Raw genomic sequence first — 23,020 nt, forward strand, 5'->3', positions numbered from 1 at the left:
CTGCCAGATGCCCCTGCAGCTGGATAGCGTGGAGGATGTCGTGTAATGTGTCACTGTGCAATGATGTCATTAGGAAGCAAAACGTTTATAACAGGGGGAAGTTTATGAAATTGTTTTGTTGTATCTGACTTGAAATAGTCTACAAAAACAGATATAATATAAATTTGGTATTTAGTATAAGGAAAATTTATAATCACAATCTAATATGAATAAACAAATAAGACAAACCACAATCTAACGATCATATATCTGTGCAGCAATAATATTGGCTTCCTAAATCTTCTCCATTCAGGATGCTTCTTGAGCTTCCTCATTGGCCTCCTCATCACTGGATGTATTAATCACATCATTGTCTTCAGTATCACCAAATGTTATGATTTATCTGAGGAAGCAGATCAAGAGCAAGTTTGTATGTAATCTCCCTGCAAAATGGATCAAAGACGTGGATAACAAATCTAGCATGTCCACTGGACTGGTCTGGGCGAGATCCTAGGGTCCATCGCCCAGGCGCACCAGCCTGGGGCGACGTGCGAGCCAGGAAGTTGGGCCTTTTTCTGGGAGGCCTAACTGGCCCATCAGGAGAAGTTAAGGGCGCCAAGCCCAACCCTCGAATCTATAAATAGGGAGCGGTTACCAATTGTAAGGGACTCTTAGCTCATTTCAGAAATACAAACTTGAAATTCAGTTACTTTCTCTCTCGAAGCGGTTAGGCTCTTACTCTCTCTAGATTCTCACATCACGATCCTCTCACTATGGGTACCGTACCTCATCTCTATGTTCTTGGATAGAACATTTGGCCCTGTCTGTGGAGATCGGTAGATTTCGATTCCCGAACACGTGGATTGTGATTTGGTTGAGAGCAGTTCGATTTTCCGTGCAATTCTCTTCAGTTTTCTGGAATTTTGGTTTAATTCTTCGTTCGCTTGTGAAGTCTGATGGAGACACGTCATCGGAGACGCGACGAAGAGCAAGAGCAGCGGCGCGGTTCTCCACCACATCGCTTGAGAGGCAGGCCACGACGGGAACAGGTCCGCCGCGACTAGTCCGAGCAACTAACTCCTCATCCACCTACACCGCCTCCACCTCCTCCTTCTCCAACACCTCCTTTGCCTTCTCCGCCGTCCTCACCGGAGTAACAGAGGACACCAACACACTCGCTAGGAGCCTCACGGGGAGAAACACCGCCGCTACAAGCTCCGATCACCGGTCGAGATTTGCAACGTCTGATCCGAAGTGTCGATGACATTCGGCAGCGGAACGATTACTTACAGGAGCAGTTGGAGTATTATCGAGTCGAGCAACAAGATGAAGGAGAGCGGGAAGCTGAAGCCGTGGCGGAGTTCGAGCTGTTCTCGGCGGCGGTAAGGGAGGTGGCTATTCTGGATAACATGAAGAACCTCGTTCTAAAAGCATATAGTGGCAAGGCCGATCCCAAGGAGCACCTGCTGTATTTCAACACGAAGATGGTGATAAGTGCAGCTTCTGACGCGGTGAAATGCAGAATGTTCCCGTCAACTTTCAAAGGCACAGCGATGGCGTGGTTCACGACCTTGCTTCGTGGATCTATCACGAACTTCCGCGATTTCTCGTCAAAGTTCCTTGTTCAGTTTTCCGCGAGCAAGAGCAAGCAGGCTACGATAGAGGACTTATACAATGTGCGCCAATCATACGGGGAAACTCTGAAGCAATACGTGAAACGATCCAGTGTGGCGTCTGTTAAAATTGAGGAATCAGAACTGCATGCTTGTGCGCGTGCTTTCAAGAACAGGTTACAACCAGGAAAGCTGAACAGTAAGTTGAGCCCAAAGTCGGCTCGGTCGATGGCGGAGATCCGCGCGCGGGCAAACACTTACATTTTGGACGAGGAGGATGATGCTTTCAAACGAAAATGTGCAAAAACGGAAAAGGAGGGCGATCAGAGAGATGCATCGTCGGAAGGAAAACCAAGTAAAGAGAAAGGAGAAGGTGGTAGGCGGCGAGATAAGAAGATAAAGTCTGGGGAAAGGACTGCGAAGGAACCATTGTACCCTAGGAAGGAAAGCTTCGAGCGCCGTCGCCCGTGGCATCAGACCGACTCCCGCCGGCGTGTGGAGTCGGGGAAGAGTCTAAACGCGCATTTGACAGAACTACTTCGGGAGGTCAAGGCGACGCATGCGGTCGAGGCGGGTGAGAAGAAGACCAACCCGCCTCGAGTGGCGGTGGACAAAACAAAGTGGTGCGAGTACCACCGCTCGGCGGGTCACGACACCGGAAACTGTTTCACTTTAAAGAACGAGATTGAAAGGTTAATTTGGGTGGGACGCTCGTAGTTAAACGACCGCGGTGATCGTTGGCGCGGCGAACGACAACAGGGGAATCGATACAAAGGGGATCGCCAGCAAGATGATCGAAGGCGGGATGATCGCCGTCGTACACCGACTTCTGACAAGAAAGAAATGCTGGCAACAAGGAAGAAGGGGGCGGAGGAGACCTTCAACAAAGATCTCGAGCCACCAGTTGGGACGATAAATGTTGGATATATCTGCAAGTGTACGAAATCCACCCGGTTGTAAATATCGAACCACAAGGATTGTGAGTGAATAGATTCGGTTTAAGCCTCGAGTTTGAAGTAGTAATAAGGAAAAAGAAAATATAAATTCAGAAATGAAACAGAAAATGAAAAGAAAGAGTGATTTACTTTGGGTTCTTGCTCAACTAATCAATTCAAGCACATCATTCTAAGCACATGTTCTCATGAATCTCTCCTTCATGTTATAGCCTAAGCAACTACCTATCGATGCCTCGCATAGATAATTCTTTCAAACCAAAAGATAAGCCCAATTCCTTGTGACTTAAACATTTGTTTGAAGCATAAAGATTATAAAGTTCAGGCCAACAAACCCCAACCCTTCCTCTATTCCTAGTAGCCAAGATTGAAGGGGCAATCCCAAATCAGTTCCCTAATCTATAACAAACTTCCGTTGTAATTATAGAAAAGTATAAAGCTAGCACATGTTCTAACTTGAAACATAAAGCATGGATATGGGATTCAAGGAAAGAAGAAGAACATGTGGGAAAGAACTTAAGATTATAACTTAAAAGGAAAAGTCTTACAAGAAAACCAAAGTAAAGAAGAGAGATTAGCCAAGCATGACAAGAGCCATGCTTGGCTAATAACCTTGAACACAAGCTTGGAAGCCTTCTCTCACTCTCCTAGATGATCCTCTACCTCTGAACTTATGTAAAAATGGAATTGATATCAAAGATTACAAAAGAAAATGACTAAAATATGGCCCCTGGAAGGTAATTGGCGCCTAGGCGCCAATTCAGAGCGCCTAGGCGCCAATTCAGAAAGCTTGGCAAAAAAAAACTAGCGCCTAGGCGCTCAAAGCTCGTTGAAAAGGCTTTTGATCTTCATTTTAACTCCTCTTTACTCCTCTTTAAGCCTCCATTCAATTCTCCAAGCTTCTTGACCTTCCTTCTCCTTCAGTTTCAGACCTGATTACTCTCAACAAAGCTCAAGGAAAAATATCAAGAATACCAACCATTTAATTGCACAAGGGACTCAAAACTAATGACGATTAACAAAAGACTCAAACTATACTAAAATGCAACTAAAACCCTTATAAAACTACAAAATTACTAAACTAATGCAAATGCACAAATAAAAGTTAAAATGCATAAGAATGCATGAAACACTACATGAGACATAAGAAAAAGACTCAAAACTAACAAAGAAAAACCCTAAAAACATCATATAAACCCGGGTCATCAATAAACACGATCGATGGAGGTGGCGACACACCTTCGGCGAGACGAAGGCATGTAAGGGCGGTGACGTCAGTACGAGAGTTTGAAGCCCCATTTGGTTTTCATCACCCAGATATCGTGATATCATCAGCAGATTTTGAGGGAATCAAGACAAATAAAGACGATCCGATGGTAGTAATGGTAAGAATCAACAGCTTTAATGTGCGAAGGGTTCTTTTAGACCAGGGAAGTTCTGCGAACATTATCTACGGTGATGCATTTGATCAGCTGGGTTTGACAGACAAGGACTTGATGCCATATACTGGGACTTTGGTAGGTTTTTCAGGAGAGCAGGTTTGGGTGCGCGGTTACTTGGATTTGGATACAGTTTTTGGTGTTGATGAAAACGCCAAGCTTCTGTGTGTACGGTATTTGGTATTGCAGGTCGTGGCATCCTACAACGTCATTATTGGACGGAACACGCTCAACCGTCTTTGCGCGGTGATTTCAACAGCTCACCTGGCGGTGAAGTACCCTCTGATTTGTGGAAAGGTGGGAAAAATCGCGGTTGATCAGAGGAGAGCAAGGGAGTGTTATAACAACTGTCTTAGTTTATATGGAAAAAAGAGGGCTGCGCGAGGGACACAGGTGCCACGAGATTGAGCTTTTGGGGGGCGAACAGGATGGTTCGGGCGTGCAGGATCAGGGGGAGGACGGACCAGGAAGGCTAGAGCAGATGATCGATCGGAAGATAGAAAGGCTAAGGAACAGCCAAGGTCAAAGAAGGCCAGGGGACAGGACAGGAAGGGATGGACAGTTCACGGATGCACATGCGAAAGAGCGTTGGGCGAATGTAATAGCAGGTTTGGAGGAGTATAAGTTCAACAGAGGTGTGCTCGCAATCAAACCCAGGCTCACAACCAATCAGGAAAGGCGCCTGGAAAAGCTGGTAGAGGACAATTTTGACCTCTTCAGTTGGAGTCAGAAGGACGCGACGTTCTGGGGATTGCCTAGATTCAGGAAGCCAACTCTTTTGGGGACGGGCCAGAAAGAAAGAAAGGAAAAGGTGGCGGAGCAAATGACGGAGCAACATGGTTTTCAGCGCGGGGGCGGCGAGTGGAAGGTAGGGAAAAAGAGCTCCCTTGCTAAGACTTAGACATTTTGCTCATTTTGGATCAAGTTTGAGAGCTGAGGAGAACTTTGGGGCTGTAGGAAGGCTTCCAACTTGTATTTTTCTCAGGTTTTCATTACATTTTCTGCATGAATTCACTAGCCATGAGTGGCTAGTTTCCTTTTTGCTTTGGGTTAAGAGATTCTATGAAGTTTTAGTTTGTTAAATCCTATCTCTATGCATGAGTTCTTGATTTAATCTTGTATTTCATTTACATTTTGCATGTTTAGCTTTGGTGCACCTTTGCTATAGGCTAGATTGTAATCAAATGGAAGTTTGTTATGATTTTGGGACATGAATTGAAATAGATCCTTCTATACTTGCTTCTAGGCATAGAGTGAGGGTATGGTTTTGTTGGCCTGAATATACATGTTATTAACCTCTTATGAATGTTTAAGTACACAAGGAATTAGGCTTAACTTTCAGTTTGAGAGAATTACTTTTGTGAGGAATCAACTAGTAAGTACATAGGCTATAACAACAAGAGATAAATCAATGTGTCACATGCATAGGATAGGTGGACTAAAGTGGATTAGATGATCAACAACCCAAGGCAATTTCCTATCAATTGTTATTTACAACATTTTCAACATTGCTCTTTCGCAAGACTTTTGTCACAAACAACCAAAACCATTTTCTGAATTTTATTGCTTTAGAAACTTTCAAACTTTAGGCTTAAATCAACAATTCCCACTCACAATCCCTGTGGTTCGATATTTTAAAACCCGGAGGTATTCGTACACTTGCGAATTGACCAACAAGTTTTAGGCGCCGTTGCCGGGGATTGTTTGTGGTTTTCGGTTTAAGTTAAAGAGTTTGTTCGTTTATACTATTTACATTACATTGAATAGGTATTACTAACCTTTTCTTTGTTTTTGTGATTTCAGTTTATGCGCGGTAGACTTGGCACGGATCCATTGGTGTTTGATCCGGAGCCAGAGCGTACTCTCCATCGTCGTCGAGCTCGGCAAACAGCTGCTGAGATAGCCGCCATGGCTGTCCAAATGACGGAGGAGGAATTGCAAGCCCACATTGAAGAAATAGTGAATGAGGCTATTGCTCAAAGACTTCAAGAGCAAGAAGCGGAGAATGCCAATCGTTCTCTTAGAGACCTCACCTCGGCTGCCATGAGTTACGATTATCCGGGCAGCATAGTTTCCCCCGATGGCACGGGAAATTTTGAGCTGAGGCCGGCATTCATTAATTTGGTGAGCCAAAATCAGTATGGTGGAGGTGCTCTTGAAGATCCTCATGCACACATGGAGCGGTTTATCTGCAATTGCAACACTTATCGAGTTCAGAATGTTTCAGCGGACACCATCCGTTTGAGTTTGTTCCCTTTTTCCTTGAGGGACACTGCTGAAGAATGGTTGAATTCACAACCCCAAGGTAGCATCACATCTTGGGAAGACTTGGCTGAGAAATTCACCACAAGGTTTGTTCCAAGAGCCCTTTTGAGGAAGCTCAAGAACGACATCATGACTTTTGCTCAATCCACCGATGAGAATCTTTATGAAGCTTGGGAAAGGTTCAAAAAGCTCTTGAGGAGGTTTCCTCAACACAACCTCACCCAAGCTGAACAAGTAGCAAAGTTCTATGATGGTCTCCAATACTCTTCGAGGTTTGGCTTGGATGCGGCTTCAAGCGGTGAGTTCGATGCCTTACTTCCACAAGTGGGGTACGAGTTGATTGGAAAAATGGCTATAAGAGCCATGAACTCAAGTAATGAACGCCAAGCCCGAAGAGGAGTCCTAGAGGTTGAGGCTTATGATCAGCTCATGGCCTCCAACAAGCAACTCTCCAAGCAAATGAATGAGATTCAAAATCAAATGAAGACTACCAAGATTGGTGGTCGAGTTTCCAAATTGGAGTGTGTGACTTGTGGAGGGCCACATGACAGTGAAGAATGCACAGAGAATAGACCGGAGGAGGAAGTGAAGGCCATGGGTCAAGCTCGGAATGACCCATTCTCAAATACTTACAATCCAGGATGGAGGAATCACCCCAATTTTTCTTGGAGGCAAGGTAATAATGGGCAAGGGAATGGCTTTCAAAGGCAATTTCCTAGCCAAGGTTTCCAAGGCCAAAGCTCAAGACAACCTCAAGAGCGAGGAGAAGGTGAAGGTAGTGGTTCCAAGAAGAGCTTAGAAGAGTTGGTGGAAACTTTCATCAACCGGACGGAGAATAATTACAAGAATCAAGTGGCGGCTATCAAGAATCTTGAGAATCAATTTGGCCAGCTGGCCAAGCAAATAGCCGAGAGACCTCAAGGTAATTTTCCCTCCGACACTATCCCCAATCCTAAGCAAGAAAATGCCTCTGTTGTAGCCACTAGAAGTGGGAGAGTGATGAATGAAGTGTAGAAAAAAACAGAGGGAGAAAAGAGAGAGGAGATAGTGGGAGGAGAAGTAGTTGTGCCTATTAAGGTGAGAGAAGAAGTTGATCTTACTCCTGAAACTAGAAAGGTTCTGTTCCCTAAAGCATTGGCTAAGAAGAGCTTAGATAAAAAGTTTTCAAAATTTGTTGATGTTTTCAAAAAGCTCCACATTAGTATACCGTTCGCCGATGCTTTGGAACAAATGCCTATTTATGCTAAGTTTATGAAGGATATTTTGCATAAGAGAAGAAGGTTGAAGGGAGTAGATGAGACGGTGATGATGATAGAGGAATGTAGTGCCATTTTGCAGCGGAAGATGCCAAAGAAAAGGAGGGACCCCGGAAGTTTCACAATTCCGGTGGAAATTGAAGGCATGGCGGATGTGGAAGCCTTGTGCAATCTAGGAGCGAGCATCAATTTGATGTCGCTTACCATGTTTGAGAGGCTGAACCTAGGAGAGGTTACCCCAACCATGCTATCCTTGCAAATGGCGGATCGATCCCTCAAGACTCCTTACGGGATTGTGGAGGATGTCATGGTGAGGGTAGACAAGTATGTGTTCCCTGTGGATTTTGTTGTGCTTGATATGGAGGAGGATTAGAAGATTCCGCTCATTCTTGGTCGACCTTTCTTAGCTACTGGTAGAGCTAAGATTGACGTTGACAAGGGTCACCTCATTCTCCGTGTTGGTAAGGAAAAAGTACGGTTTTCTGTTTTTAATCCTATGATTGAGACTAACCATGATAACAATTTTGTTTGTGATGTGATTAGAAGCAAATCGAAAGTTCCGGAAGAGTCCCCCAAGGCAAATGAAAAAGTTGAAGAGTTCCATCCGGCTCTCATCAAGCTTGTTAGTGGTAACAAGTATGGGGGGACCAAGTATGAGAACTTACATGCTCACATGGTGAAGTTCACCCAAGCGAGCTCCCTTGCTAAGATTGAGGGTGTTTCAAGTGATGAAGTGAAGATTAAACTCTTCCCTCATTCTTTGACATTACCTCATGGGAGGATTTACTCCAGAGGTTTTGTGCAAGGTTTTTACCTTGCACTCATGAAGAATTGATCAATGGTAAGGAATTTCCTTCCTAACACCATTGGAAGGAGAGTCCACCTAGGACTATAACCTAGGGCTAAATGGGAGACAACCCATTCTTTTTATTTTTGCTCTTTTCTATCTTTTAATTTTGGAGTATTCTAGGTGTTTAAATTCAAAAAGAAAAAAAAGGAAAAAATTTTGTGAAAAAACTGGGCTGAGCGCCTAAGCGCCCATGAATTAGTGATAGAGGCACTGCCTCTGGAACTGGGTTGAGCGCCTGAGCGCTCCCCTCGAGCGCTCGAGCGCTCCTATTCGTATTTTTGCCACATTTTGGGTTTTAAAACCCAACCTTTCATTTTCCCACTCTTAACTCTCATTTCTTTCATAAAAAACGCACCCCACTCTCTCCATACCCCATTTCTACCTCTCATTTCTCACTTGCACACACTTTAGCTCTTCCATTTGCTTCCAAGTTCTGCATTGTTTCAAGTTCCTCTCACTTGCACCCACTCACTCTCAAGTCAAGGTAAGTTCCATCTTCCACTTCCCTTCATCATAGTTCAGGGGTTTTGCAATGCATGTTTCTTTTGGGGTTTGGGTGAGTGAATTGTGCTAATACAAGTTGGGTTTGGGTTGTATTTTTCATAATGGGTTGATTTTGTGCTTAATTAGAAAGGGTGTGTGAATTTGTGAGAATTGGGTAGTTATGATTTTGTGGTTTAGTATAGTTTAGTTTTTGCTTACTATGTGTTTGTTAGAATGCTTCAATGAGTTCTTTTAGTCGATTCTTGACAATTGCTTCTGTGGTTGTCTATTTCTCTTTGCCAAAATCACTATGAGGCTTGTTGGGTGCTCCTAGGTAGTTCTATTTTTCATTTTTTGTACAAAGTTTCTCCTTTCATTTCTTTTTATTTTTGAACTAACATCTCTAACGTTTGTGGCTTGTGTATGTGCTAACAATTTTGCCGATGCCTGCAAAAAGATCAAGAACCAACACAAGAGCTGCAGCTTCTTCCTCCACCTCCCGGAGCTTTGATCGCTCCCGCTTCCTATCATCAATTAAGGAGGAGTTTTACCGATCTCACCTAACACACAAGGAGTGTGTGAAGGAGCAGGGAGTTCTTTATCGGGAGGGAAGAAGAGACCTCTTGGGCATGCAAGAAGCCATGGAGATTAGGAGGTGGAAGAATTGGGTTAACCCCATTCCGTTTGCTTGTGAGGTCATGGTTAGGGAGTTCTACGCGAACACCTACAGTGACAATCAAGAGGACAGGTCCAGGCCACCGGTGAATTCATCTTGGTTAAGGGGAGATGTGATTGATTACAATCCAGTAGTCATTCGCAGGCATCTTGGTCTCCTCACGGAGGACCAAGAGAAGGAGCTTTTCCCCGAGAAGGCCACCTATCATGAGCTCTTAGAGGAGAAGTCACCGGAGATCTTGGAAGACATGAAGGGAGTGATTGTTAGGCCTGGGCGGGACTGGGAAGTAGTTGATGATGAGATCATTTTTGTGCGGAGGAAGGATATGACACCGCTGGCTAGAGTTTGGGCTGAACTTTTGCAGGATTCCCTCATTCCTAGCTCTAACAAATCTGAAGTTAGAAAGGTTACAATGGTTGCCATCTACTGCATTGTGAGAGGCCATCCTATGGACGTGGCCACCATCATTGCTAGTCGGATTTATTCCCTCTACAACGGGAGTAAAGACAAGCATCGACCCATCTTTCCTCACTTGATTTGCTCTTTGATTCATGCAGTGAGGGACAGAGCTAGGAGGCCAGTCCATGTTATTGAGAAGAGGCTTCTTGTTGCACCTCTGCTCAGTAAGGAGAGGATCACTCAACTTTATCAAGAATGGACGGCAAGAATGCCTCAAGAGGAGGAAGAGGAAGAGGATCCTGAGGAGCCAGCGGAATAGGAAGATGAAGAAGAAGAAGCAGAAGAGGGGGAGGAAGAAGAAAATGTTGAAGTGGTGAATGAGGTGGTTACTCCACCACGTGCTGACCCTACTCCATCTTGGATAGAGGCCGCTTTCGGGCGGATGTTTTTGAGGCAAGATCGCTTACACAGGGATCTTGACCTCCATTGGAGGGGAGGTAGCACATCAGACCCCAGGTACAATGGCCCCATGGATTTCAATACCTCGGAGCAGGGGATGATTGATTTGAGCTTGATGCATGACGCCGGTGTTCATCCGGATTATGGTGATGGAAAGGGTGACCATGACCCCATGGAGTGACTATGTTGAGGTATTCCTACTCTTAGTTTAGGACATGGATCTTTAGCATATTTTTCAATTTGTAGATTTTGTTTTTATTTTTATCATGCATTGTTGTTTGAGTGTTTGTTTTTGGGTCTTTTACTTCCCTATACTCACATGCTTTTAGCTATAGTTTTGCTTCCCTACTTGTGCTGTTTTTGAAAATGTTTTTGTGAATACTTGTTGCTGTTTTTGGGGATGAGTGATTGCATGTTTGGGGAAGAGAGGAGGAGACTTCGGTCTTCTGAGTGTTTCTTGAGAAAGGAGTCGAGGTGAGTCTATTAAGGGTCTATCTTTGACCCTTCACCATAGAAATTCTCCGGAGGATCCTGACTCACTTGCAATTCTTGGTTCTGCGTTAATTTCACTCATAGCATACCTTGTGATTCTTGCTTTATTCGTTAGACTTGTAGGATTTCTTGAGATTCTGAATTTGTTGGTTGAACATTACCCTTAGTTGTCCCTTTTGAGCTTAATTGGAGAAACTTTTTGTAGCCAAAAGTTTGGGACGGATGTTTGGTTGGAATATTGGGGAGTGTTGGTCCTTGTTATTGTTGAATGGAGCTGAAAAAGTTGTGAAATAGTCTCTTGCCCCAAATAAAAAGTTAAAAAAGAACTCCTAAATAAAAGTTGGAGTTGGAAAAAAGAAGGAAAAAAAAAAGTTTGGAAAAAGGGTGCAAGAGACTTGTGAAAATTGTTTGTTGTGAAAAGCTCCGTGGTTACTAGAAGAGGACCACACTCAATGTGCTTGAAAGCCTAGTTTTCCCTTAGGGACCAACCACCATCATGTTTTACCTAGCCAATGTTTCAACCCTTTTGAAAGTCTCTTTGAATATTTGCATGTTTGATCTTTGTTGCTATTGAGTGAATGACATTCAGGACCTATGAACTTGCTTGTGTGGTCAGTGCACTAAATTAATATCTCATCCTAGGATTTGTAGATCTAAATGCTTCTCATGCATGGGCTCTACACTCTTCTCTTTTCAAAAGATGCATGAAGTAGGTTGTCGGGTCTTTCTCTTGGAACTAGCTGTGATTACTTGGTCCCCCTGTTTTGTTGGTGAAGTATTCACTGTTGTGAGCACTTGTTTGGGAGCATTTCTTGCGCTTGAGGGCAAGCGAGTGTTATTTACGCTCGAGGGCGAGCTGTCGTTGAGTATAGTGGTGTGATGACCCTATTTTAGTAATGTTTTTAGGGTCATTTCTTTGTTTGTTTTGAGTCTTTTTGTTGAGTCTCATGTAGTGTTTCATGCATTATCATGCATTTTTATCTTTTCTTGAGTCTTTGTTTTGTTTTGGTAATTTTGTAGTTTTATAGGGAGTTTTCTTGCATTTTAAGTTAAGTTTAGGACTTGCATGATTTTCTTTTGTTTTATGAAGGACCTCTTGTGCTAATGAGCTCTTTGAGCTTCTAGATTCTTCCTTGACTTGTTGGCTAGGTTTGGAGAGCAGAAACTGAAGGTAATAGAAGGCCAAGAAGCATGGAATTGAAGGAGGACTTAAAGAGGATTGAAAGAGGAGTTACAGAAGCCAAAGAGTCTTTTCCATGCGAGCTTGAGCGCCTAGGCGCTGGGAATTGGCGCTAGTGCAATTTCCTGAAGCCTTTGGAATTGGCGCCCAGGCGCTTGGAATTGGCGCCTAGCGCCAATTAGCTCCAGAGAGCATGTTTTGGGCATGCAATTGGCGCTCAGGCGCTCTGAATTGGCGCCTGAGCGCCCAAACTCGTATTTTTTGTGTATAAATAAGGTTTAGGCCAATTTCTTTGGGAGACTTAGGCATTTTGCTCATTTTGGATCAAGTTTGAGAGCTGAGGAGAACTTTGGGGCTGTAGGATGGCTTCCTACTTGTATTTTTCTCAGGTTTTCATTACATTTTCTGCATGAATTCACTAGCCATGAGTGGCTAGTTTCCTTTTTGCTTTGGGTTAAGAGATTCTATGAAGTTTTAGTTTGTTAAATCCTATCTCTATGCATGAGTTCTTGATTTAATCTTGTATTTCATTTCCATTTTGCATGTTTAGCTTTGGTGCACCTTTGCTATAGGCTAGATTATAATCAAATGGAAGTTTGTTATGATTTAGGGACAGGAATTGAAATAGATCCTTCTATACTTGCTTCTAGGCATAGAGTGATGGTAGGGTTTTGTTGGCCTGAATATACATGCTTATTAACCTCTTATGAATGTTTAAGTACACAAGGAATTGGGCTTAACTTTCAATTTGAGAGAATTACTTTTGTGAGGAATCAACTAGTAAGTACATAGGCTATAACAACAAGAGATAAATCAAGGTATCACATGCATAGGGTAGGTGGACTAAAGTGGATTAGATGATCAACAACCCAAGGCAATTTCCTATCAATTGTTATTTACAACATTTTCAACGTTGCTCTTTTGCAAGACTTTTGTGACAAACAACCAAAACCATTTTCTGAATTTTATTGCTTTAGAAACTTGCAAACTTTAGGCTTAAATCAACAATTCTCACTCACAATCCCTGTGGTTCGATATTTTAAAACCCGGAGGTATTCGTACACTTGCGAATTGACCAACACGGAGCTCTTTAACTTCAGCCGCAAAGGCTGAATCCTGGGATAACTGGGCAAAGAGACACCCCGCCCGCAGGAGGCTCGAGATGGCTTCTTCTGCCATGCCATCAAGGTCGGAATTCTCAGCTCCTCTCATGTTATCAAAGAAGGGATCAGACAACATGAAGTCGACGGGAGTAGGTTTCTGGTTTGGAGGGGGGTTTTCTTCCTCGACAGCGTTCGGATGACCGACGCCAGTAGAACAGGGGCGAAGGGAGGGCGAGACAGCAGGAGCTTGATCCTTGTCATTCCGAGTCGTTTCATGGGTTGGGGAACCCCTGGGAGAGCTTACCTCAGCTTGTTGGGATGCATGGCCAGAAGGGGATACTGTTTGAGTAAGATCAGGAGCGGCGTTCTCGGAGACGCCTTGGCCAAGGGGAGTCTCCTTAAGAAGGGGCGAGGTTTCCGCCTCACTGCTTTTGGGGTCCGGTATGTCCTCGCCCGCCACATCCTGGCGAGGAACATATGGTTTGGTGATTTTGACCCCCTTGGTTCTCTTTTTCCTCTTCTTCAGTAGAGCGGGGGCAGCTATAGTTTCTCTGTCTGTGCCAAGGTCAGCTTCTTTGGATTTGTGGGAATCTTCCGCCAAAGAGGGAAGAGTGGTGTTGATGGTAGAACCCGGCGCCGGCTCGTCAGTCTCCGGAGGAAAGACAGCATCAAGCGTGGGTTCGCTAGACCCAGGAACTACAGTGTGTGGCATTGCCCCGCCAGCCTTAGGAGAAGGCGGCGCAGGCTCAACTGATGCGGATTTGCGTACCCGTTTCCTTGGGGAGGGGGCGGTGGCCTCGGCGTCGGCATCCGCGACAGTGCGTTTCCTCTTACTTCCGTTGGTGTTGAAGACGGGAGGAAATTCGACGGTTTCGGCGGCCAGGGCACGCTCCAGTTCGGTTTTAGTAAAATTCATTCCTCCCAGGATTGAACCAAGGGTGTTCTTGCGAGCAGCCTCAAGCAATTGGGAGCACTCAAGGACTGGAAGCCCAGCGAGAAAGTTAAGGATGATTTTATCTCCATCACTCAGCGACGCATCTGACGGCGGCGGAACATCGCGAGGGCTCTTGGTCGAGTAGAAGGGAAACATGGCAGTCCCGTCCCGAAGGGTGAAAGCCTCGGGATAAGTAGGATGCGCGGTTATACGGAAGTATCGGCGCCCGGGTCCCATCTTGACGTTGCTCTGGTAGGGGTGGAGACGCTGGCGGCCTGTGCGTGATTTCAGGGAAACCCACCCTGGGGTTTTGGTTTTTAAGGACTTCGGCTCCACGGCGTAGAAGTAAAAGAAGTGGGCAGTTTTTGGTTCAAGACCAACGGCGTCGCAGAGAATCTCAAAACAACAGACGAAGGCCCAGGCGTTCTGATGTAGTTGGCAGGGGGGCACCTTGATTTCCCTCATAACTTGGCGAAGAAAAGGGGAGAAAGGCAGTTTGATTCATAGATCAAGGAACATATATTCGTAGACATAAAAGAAGTGGGGTCTCTCCACGCCATGATCGACCGCACGGTGCTGCCAGGGCCGGCGAATCGATAGGCATCTCCCGGTGACAAGAACCTCTTCAAGAGATTTCTCATAGCAAAACCCATCAGCCTGGCGGGCCATCTCACTAACAGACTCATCAGAGGACAATTCAGAAGTTTGGCAAATGGCCTTTTGGATGGGGGTTTTATCCGCGGACTCTGGGAGGGTGGCAAACACCCGGCGCCAGAAAGCGGTGATCTCCCCCTCGCCCAGGGGAAGTCCTCCGCAGGGAGGAAGGTCAACTGGAGGCGGAGGCGTAGGGGCCATGCTTCGGGATCGAGAAGATTTTTTAGTACGACGTGGGGAAGTCATTATCGCCGAAGGAGAAGAATGGAGTAAAGATAGGGTAAGGTGCTAGGGTAAAAGTTTTTGGCAGGATGTAAGGATCTCAGAAGTGGTGAATGATGGAACAAGGGGCATTTAAAAGTTAAAGTGGGTAGCAGTTGGGAAATCGTGTCCCATCGTGGTAAGGTGGAATGATTACACTAGGAGAACGTGACGCGGTTTTTGGGGGAGCGAGAACGACAATAAGTGAAAGTTGCAACCGCTGAAGTTCATTGGTTTAAATTCAAATTGACAGACTTTATTGTGATTTGAAGGGACATATTGGAGATAGCGGTTAAGATTTTGTAAAGATTCGTTGGACCTTGTGTTATCCTAATGTGTTACATGGGGCTTACACGCGTCGGTTCATCGTGGTCCACGGTGATCATTGCTAGAACGGGGCGAGGGATCCGAGCGCTGTCGCCCCACAAGCCAACTTGTGGACTCATGGGATCAAAGGAATTCGCCGGGAAAATCAAAGAATTAGTCTTAGGCTCTCGCTATCAAGCTGTGTTGGCAATTATTTTAAGTCGTTATGTTTTAGCTTTAGGTAACTTACTCGTGATTGTCGCCTTGTATCTGCTTTTTCTTTAAAAGACACACTCAGCTCTCATGCTTCGAGCTCGGTGTCTTGTTGACTTGTGGACTGGGCGAGACCCTAGGGTCCCTCGCTCAGGCACGCCAGCCTGGGGCGACGTGCGAGTCAGGGAGTTGGGCCTTTTCCTAGGAGGCCTAACTGGCCCATCAGGAGAAGTTAAGGGCGCCAAGCCCAACCCTCGAATCTATAAATAGGGAGCGGTTACCAATTGTAAGGGACTCTTAGCTCATTTGAGAAATACAAACTTGAAATTCAGTTACTTTCTCTCTCTAAGCGGTTACGCTCTTACTCTCTCTAGATTATCACATCACCATCCTCTCACTATGGGTACCGTACCTCATCTCTATGTTCTTGGATAGAACATCCACGATAGATAAAGTGCATCATCAAAGTATTTTGTATTTCGTGAACCGATCGGATGTTAAACAAACCAACCACAATTATGTACTCCCCTTGACAGATTGAAGGTGTTCCCCATAGGATCTTGCAATATAACAATATCATTGATTTCATGCCCAACAACATCATGAAATCGCTTTGGCTCAATATTGTATACAACATTCAGAAATTGGGTGGTAAACAACTATCTCATGCCGGAATTGTACCATAGAAGGATGGACAGGCTTGAAAAAAAATTGGGTGCATCAATAACTATCTCATGCCGGAATTGTACCACAAGTCTCAATTATACGACCCAAGAATTTGACAACCTTCTTGTTAACAACTATATACAAAAGATTATGGTAAATTTTTTCTTTCTTATCTTTTATATTGTGCATATAAAATCGCCAGTCTATCACATATTTCCTTCAACTTATCCTTATTTGAAGAGTTTGAAGTTGCATTTGAATTTACTATACATCAAAGTGATTTCAAGTATAATTTATTGCAGACACCATATAATTTCGGATTAAGGAAGTTTTTTAGTCGGAATGGACCACTTGGTTGTACCCCTAGTCAAAGATCTAGGGGTTAGCTCTAGCAGGAAGTTGTGTCAACTCGGTAAATCAGATGGTGGGACCATTCACTGAAGGGCTTAGATCAACAGTGAACCGATTGAACAAAAATCATTCGGATGCCATATTTGTATATAATAACTCTTTTCGTGTATTTGGGGATATTCTAAACAAGCATGTTGCATACTGTAAGATTTACTAGTCCATTCTCAATCAATTTACACAATGTATAAAAATGGATATGATGAGTTTATGCAAATGGTTATTTTTACTTTTTGCAGCGCTTACAATTGTTGATAGAGCCTGTTGTGAAATTGGAATATGGAAATTGTTATTCAGACCCCCCCCTATTTAGACCGAAGGAAAGTTTTGAAACCCGAAAGTACCTCTTTCGAACGCACCCTTGTAGTGCGTTTCCCTTGCACCTGCCCACTGAGCGACGTAGACGCTCCTTCAATATGCGTTGCAGGCGCATGTTGAAGGTGCGATTAATTAGGGTCAGAGTTGATGTCCCAGTGTCTGACTATACATAGGAGAGGCACATATGCGCCCTTAGTGAAGTGCGTTAGTCGCGCAGTTACAAAGAGCGTGATATGAGTCGCTGTTTTCAAATGTGTTACCATCGCACCCTGAGCGTGCGTGGTGGACGCAGTTCCGTAGTGCGAGTTTTTGCAGAAACTTTACAGAGACAGGAACTCCAACAGAAACATAAACTACTTTAACACAACAGAAACAGAAACTAAGATTATATTACATCTGTCGTTGATACATTAATAAACTTCAAGTTAATTCTTACAGTATAATCTTTCATTGATACATTACAACTAATATGAAAATTTGGAAACTAATCTTCAGCGAGATTTATGATTCCTCCATCGACCTTATGCATGTTTGCCTCTCGGGAGAGTTTGTTGAATAGAGCCATGCAATCCAGGTATGGTAGCTGCCAACCACGAGCTTCAACAGTACAATGATAAATCCATTGTGGATTAACTGTTGGCAAAGGAAAGTCAGTTGAAATAAGCACCTACATAATGATCAATTATATTGTTAAGTATCTCATAAAGTTCATGTAATGTAAGGCAAATTCATACTAAATGTAATATTGATCGGTACCTTCATCAAGTGGTTGTTGTTGACAAGGAGTAAACATATAGTCTGGTGCTCTGACGGATATAGCACTGGACCGGTGAGAGGGAAGTAGGTGGCGCCCCCCGATTCGACAAGGTCACGAACACAACTGGTACATCGTAGCAACAATGTGGCCCATATCCGGCACAGATAACCACTTCTCCTCCGTTGCAAACTCATTTGGAGAAAGATGCAAGTCTTGTAGTACTTTTTCGTAATGTTTGTCGGTGCCATACATACCATGATAAACACATTGCCGTAATGTAAGCTCATTTATCATGTCTTCTCGAACCTGCTTCCAATTTTGTTCTCCCTTACCCATCAAGGAAGAAATGCATCTATATCCACAATTGCCATCATCTTCAACATTGTGAATGTCAATGACATATTCACGGAGGAATTTGGGCACTTCATGGATGTAGTTGGCCGAGTAAACTTTGCCTTTCGGGTGCTTTGGCGGATCTAACTTGCTTGCTATCCTCTTGCTTCTCTTCTTAGGTGCAGATTGATTGGAAGGAATGCTCTTCCATTTTGTTGATCGGGTCTTACTCCCCTTGCCCTTTGGAGCTGATGAGTTGCTACCTTGCTTTGACCCAAGTACTGCATCAACATTCTCCCAAGAACAAGGAATGCGTCTGGTAGAACCCTTAGGTTCATTGGGCCGACCCCTTGTAGGAAACTTGTTTGGAAGAGGACACATAGAAGTCTGATCCGGCTATGCAATCTCCCGAAGCCTCTCTTTGATAGCTTGTCTTCTTGAAACATTAGCTTCTTCAAGCATCTTTGCAATGACTTCTAACTCTGTCGCAATGCTCAATCCCAAAACAGGTTGGGATTCATCAGGTGCAGATGTTGATGTAAGCCTCCTCCAATGTTGGTCCACTGCTGTCAATGGAATAGTGTTCATCATACCAAGGCGACATGAGCAAGGCAGGTCGTGTGTCCTCCTGATAGTGCAGCAGCATTTTCCAACGCGCGCTTTTTCCTTTGCGATCAACATGAGGGCATATCTTGAGACTACACCACGTAGGTTGTCGTACAACTTATCCTTAAACGTATGCTCTCTGATGAAGATACTTGCCTGAAAAGCAGCATTAATCCTTGTATGCTGGAGAAGTGTGCACCTATGTATAGCTGCCCAAGCCGCACACATGTCACTCTTGCTATCTTTGATGCACGCTTTCAGTTTTGCGTGGGCACCTTCAACCCTGTACAAAGTTATAATGTTCATATTAATATATAGTTAATGAATGTAGCAAACTTATTGAAATGTCAGTGTCTAAGAATGTACATGTTAGTAGTTGTGTTACCCATGTGCACGTAATGGTCAATCGCATACTTCAAAAACTTGTGCTTAAACGGCAACCAAGTTTCCTTAATGTAATTCATGAGGCCAGAGTGCTCCCCAACAAGTGAACGTAAGAAGTTCATGCCTGTATTAAACTCCTCTGCTGACTCGGCATACATGACTCTATTCCATGCGTCCCCGACATCATCCCACATCTCCTTGTCTTGGATAGTGAGCTTGCACTTTGCCTTTACACACTTAGCAATATGGAATTGGCATAGCAAGTGAGCTGTTGTAGGGAATGTGGTTGTAACTGCGTTCATCAAAGCAGTGTCTTTGTCAGTAACCATGACTTTAGGCATGTCCTCTTCTTTAAGTAGCAACCCCCTTAGTTTTTCAAGTGCCCATGTAACTTCGGTATCACGTTCATTGCACATGTAGCCAAAACCGATTGTGTATGTGAATCCAACTGATGTCATGCCAACCATCTCCAACAATGGTATCATATACTTGTTGGTCTTGTACGTGCTATCAAGCAAGACAACAGTAGGAAATTGGTTGAATAGTTGGATGGAAACTGGATGGGCCCAGAATAAGGTCCGGATCACCGTGGAACCCTCTTCATTTCTGGACCAGTGCGTGTACCTGTCTTCCTCCAACAACCTCATCAAGTGTTGCATCTCTGACAATTGTCCCCTTTTGGCCCTAATGTGTGTCATCCGCTCATTGTACACTTGCCTTATGGTAGTCACATTTTGAGGGTTGGCATCCTTCAATGCAAGCAACATGTTACCTGGATTCACTCTATTGTCAACCGTTTGAGCAACCATATCCTTTTCTTGACTTGTAAGGCGACCGGCATAGGCATGGCCAACTAAAGTCTCGGCTGGCTGATGGTTGTGGTCGCCACGGACTACAGTCAACCTCCACAAACCATCTTCTGATGTGTATCTCGCCTTGAGCCTGAACGGACAATCACATTTCTTGGTTCCTGTCCCCTTCCGCACCAACACAGGCTTGTATTGTTTGTACTTTCCGCTCAGCTCACACACCAAAGTAGCCACCTGTCTGCCTTTACTCCCACGACCCTTGCTCCCACAATCAGACCTTCTAATTATGATCACAAAGCCATGTTGCTTTCCTACATTCTTAGCCCAATCCAAAAGCTCCTCCCGAGTAGCAAAAACCTACAAAATATTAACACATATACATCACATATAAATTCAACTTATTGACATAAACTCACTCATTGGTTATGAAAATACCCTGTCTGTGGTAAATTGTTCTGTGTAGTTCGCTGCAATTGGCACATCATGTATATCTTCTACATTGGTTAATTGCATTTCTTGTGGCATTTTCACTTCATATGACTCAGGGAGACTCATCCTGAAATGCAAAAGAAAATATGCAAATTGTTTACTGTTTCTGTAACATGCCAGAAATGTTTTAATCGCACGTTGCAAGCGCGTCACACACGCATCTTATAAGTGCGACAGAGACGCGGTTAAACAATGTGTCTGGATAAATATAACAGATAAACGCACTATCAGTGTGCGTCTCTGTCGCACTCACAGGGTGCGAAACGGACGCAAACATAGAGTACGGTGCTCACGCTTAATGAGAGTGCGATAGATCTAGATCGGGATTAGAGTGCAGTACCTTCACAGATGACGACGGCAACGAGGTAGGAGAAGTCGGCTGACAACGACGGCGGCGGTGGCGACGTTGGTGATGGTGTTGGGTGAGGACGACGGCGGCGGTGGCGTGGGTGGTGGAGGCGGTGGCCGGCAACAATGTGGGAAGTAGAGAGTGGGTTTGGAAGAAGAAAGAGTATGTGGTGAGAGGGGGGTGGGGGGGTTTCAACATAGCACTGGGAAGAAGGTGAGGATGGAGGGAGGGGTATTTTTAAAAAAAAAAATTTCATTAAGGGTATTTTAGACATTTCCCATATTTTTGGGGGTCTAAATAGGGTGGGGGGTCTGAATAATAATTCCCTTGGAATATATCATGGACAAACTGCATGCCTCCCTCTTCAATTTCCACGTGTAAAACCAATATGTCTTTTGGGATGTTGCACCTAACATAATCAGTAGTATATGTTCTTGCTTCGAGAGCTCATAATTGTCCAGTCGATGATTCATATCCAATTAATATCAAGCAAATGACTCTCCTTTAATGTATTCTTGTTTCATTTATGAAATGAATACAACAAAGTTAAAGTAAGGAAAATGCTTAATGGCACGAGGCCTTTAAGCACGAAATCGCACGACAATCCAAAAAGCAGTGTTTCTCCCATTTCCCCTTCATTAACACGCTTCCTTGGGTGTGAATGGTAACAACCCAATTTCCTGTCGCAACCTGCTTTTCTGCCCCATCCATCTTCCACCGTCGGCTATGCCTCATTTTCCAATGACCACAGTTGTCGAGATCTCAAGCCTGTGTTATTGCCCCATCCATCACGCCGTCGTTGAAGTGACCTGTGTCGTCGTCCTGTTGCCGTGCCCAAAACATTTGGTTCATAAATTGTTGCCACTATCATCCATGTTGTCGTCACGCCCAAAACCTCTGGTTCATCCCTCCCTCCACCTTGTTGACTCTGCATTTGGTAGTTTCTTGCAAACACTGTGCAATTATAAAAAGGAAGGAAACACATAAAGGAAAGAAAGGTTTGGAAAAAGTGAAAGGGAGTGGAGTTGTAATCGAAACCGAAAAATCTCCTCTCCATTACAGTGTTTTGCAAAGGGGCGGTGCATAAATACAAGGTTGTAGTTGGTTGTCTCATGGAGAGGATTCGCAGACGAGAAGCAACAGGTTGGTAACTAATTAGATGAGGGTGAACATAAGGGAGATGTCAATCCACGTCACTCGTGCCTCTCTCGTGCCCTGCTACTCGTGCCAAATAGCGGCACTCTTAAAGTAAACCTAGTTAAGTAAGTTGTGATTGAGTATTAAATTATTATTATTATTATTATTATTATTATTATTATTATTATTATTAGACACACGCATATACTAGTACTTTGTGCGATGCACGAGGGACATTCATTTTTGTTTTCTGTGTGTTTGATTAATGTGTTTTTTAAAGATATTTTATGGGTTGAAAGAACTAAACTTATTTTAAATATATGTAATCATAAATTTTTATTTTGTTTTGTACTTAATGTTTTTTTTAGTTGCTATTATGTTCTTATCTTTTGAACTTGTTTTTCTAAATGCTCGATTGATGGTTTTTTTAATATCTATTGAATAGTTTATTACAGGGAGTTGAAGTAACATGTATGTGCTAAAAAGTCACTGAATGCTTTTTTTTTTGCAATTGAAACTATTGCATTGAGAATAAAACTGAGAGTGTATCGTTGTAAATTTCTAGAAAAAAGATCTTCATATTACATTGCGAAAGACTTCTTTGTAAGCTACATTTGAAGTACTATGATAATTATTGTCATCACTATTGCAAATGAGAATTTTTAACTACAAACTGACACACCCCCACCCCATTTTAAATTCTTAATTTATCCCTTTTAGTTCCGCTCTTTCACGCATTTTGCACTCTCTGTTTATATTTACGTTATGTTGAACTCAACATAAGTGTAGTTATTTTTCTTTTCACTTTTAGGTGGTTGGAATTCGGAACATGAATTCCAAAAAGCTCAGCCGGACGTCCAACGTTTAAACAAACATGTAATCAATTTCTCCGGCCACAAATTCTATGACTTTGTAATTTTAAGCTTCATGACTTTGTATCCGCAGAAATGAGTACGGAAAAGAGACATAGAGAGAAAGAAAAGAGAAAGTAAAGATATAATAGGTGATTTGATTGACAGGGAAAAGATAAATAAATAGAAAATAAAGGTGGAAAACGAGTGGAGGTGTATATAAATCATAAGAGTTTTTCTTAGAACCCTTTAAAGCTTGGTTTTTTGTTTGGATTTGGCGAAGCTCAGTGAGCTAGGTTAAGTGAAAGATTATATTTGTCACTTTTTTCTATTGAGGTTCCTAATCAAATCATTAAAATAGAAGTCTTGATTTCAAAATTGAAAGCCAAAATATGTGA

General features: G+C 43.5%; 3 protein-coding genes across 3 annotated transcripts; 1 reads left to right on the top strand and 2 right to left on the bottom strand.

Moving 5' to 3' along the window:
- The first annotated feature begins 1,388 nt into the window (after positions 1–1,388).
- Positions 1,389–2,309, top strand: LOC130743782 (uncharacterized). The gene has a single exon (XM_057596013.1). The coding sequence runs from the start codon at positions 1,389–1,391 to the stop codon at positions 2,307–2,309; it is 921 nt and encodes a 306-aa protein (XP_057451996.1).
- Positions 2,310–17,391: 15,082 nt separating this feature from the next.
- On the bottom strand, positions 17,392–18,378 carry LOC130743794 (uncharacterized). The gene is made up of 2 exons (XM_057596022.1): positions 17,806–18,378; positions 17,392–17,574 (listed from the first exon to the last, which is right to left on the bottom strand). Exons 1-2 carry the CDS (start codon positions 18,376–18,378, stop codon positions 17,392–17,394), a joined length of 756 nt encoding a protein of 251 aa, XP_057452005.1.
- A 15-nt stretch (positions 18,379–18,393) lies between these two features.
- Positions 18,394–20,351, bottom strand: LOC130743800 (protein FAR1-RELATED SEQUENCE 6-like). The gene is made up of 3 exons (XM_057596028.1): positions 20,232–20,351; positions 18,970–20,153; positions 18,394–18,886 (listed from the first exon to the last, which is right to left on the bottom strand). The coding sequence occupies exons 1-3, from the start codon at positions 20,349–20,351 to the stop codon at positions 18,394–18,396; spliced, it is 1,797 nt and encodes a 598-aa protein (XP_057452011.1).
- Positions 20,352–23,020: the final 2,669 nt, after the last annotated feature.

This window comes from Lotus japonicus, chromosome 1 (genome assembly GCF_012489685.1).
Source record: "Lotus japonicus ecotype B-129 chromosome 1, LjGifu_v1.2".
NCBI lineage: Eukaryota > Viridiplantae > Streptophyta > Magnoliopsida > Fabales > Fabaceae > Lotus > Lotus japonicus.

Bases quoted from the DNA above. Each gene is read 5' to 3' on its own strand.
- LOC130743782 (XM_057596013.1), top strand. From the start codon at position 1,389: ATGAAGAACCTCGTTCTAAAAGCATATAGTGGCAAGGCCGATCCCAAG.
- LOC130743794 (XM_057596022.1), bottom strand. From the start codon at position 18,378: ATGTGTCCTCTTCCAAACAAGTTTCCTACAAGGGGTCGGCCCAATGAA. The intron at 17,575-17,805 runs GTTGCTACGATG...ATCATTATGTAG, and splicing joins TGCCGGATATGGGCCACATT to GTGCTTATTTCAACTGACTT.
- LOC130743800 (XM_057596028.1), bottom strand. From the start codon at position 20,351: ATGAGTCTCCCTGAGTCATATGAAGTGAAAATGCCACAAGAAATGCAA. The intron at 20,154-20,231 runs GTATTTTCATAA...AATATTTTGTAG, and splicing joins AACAATTTACCACAGACAGG to GTTTTTGCTACTCGGGAGGA. The intron at 18,887-18,969 runs GTACATTCTTAG...AACTTTGTACAG, and splicing joins GGTAACACAACTACTAACAT to GGTTGAAGGTGCCCACGCAA.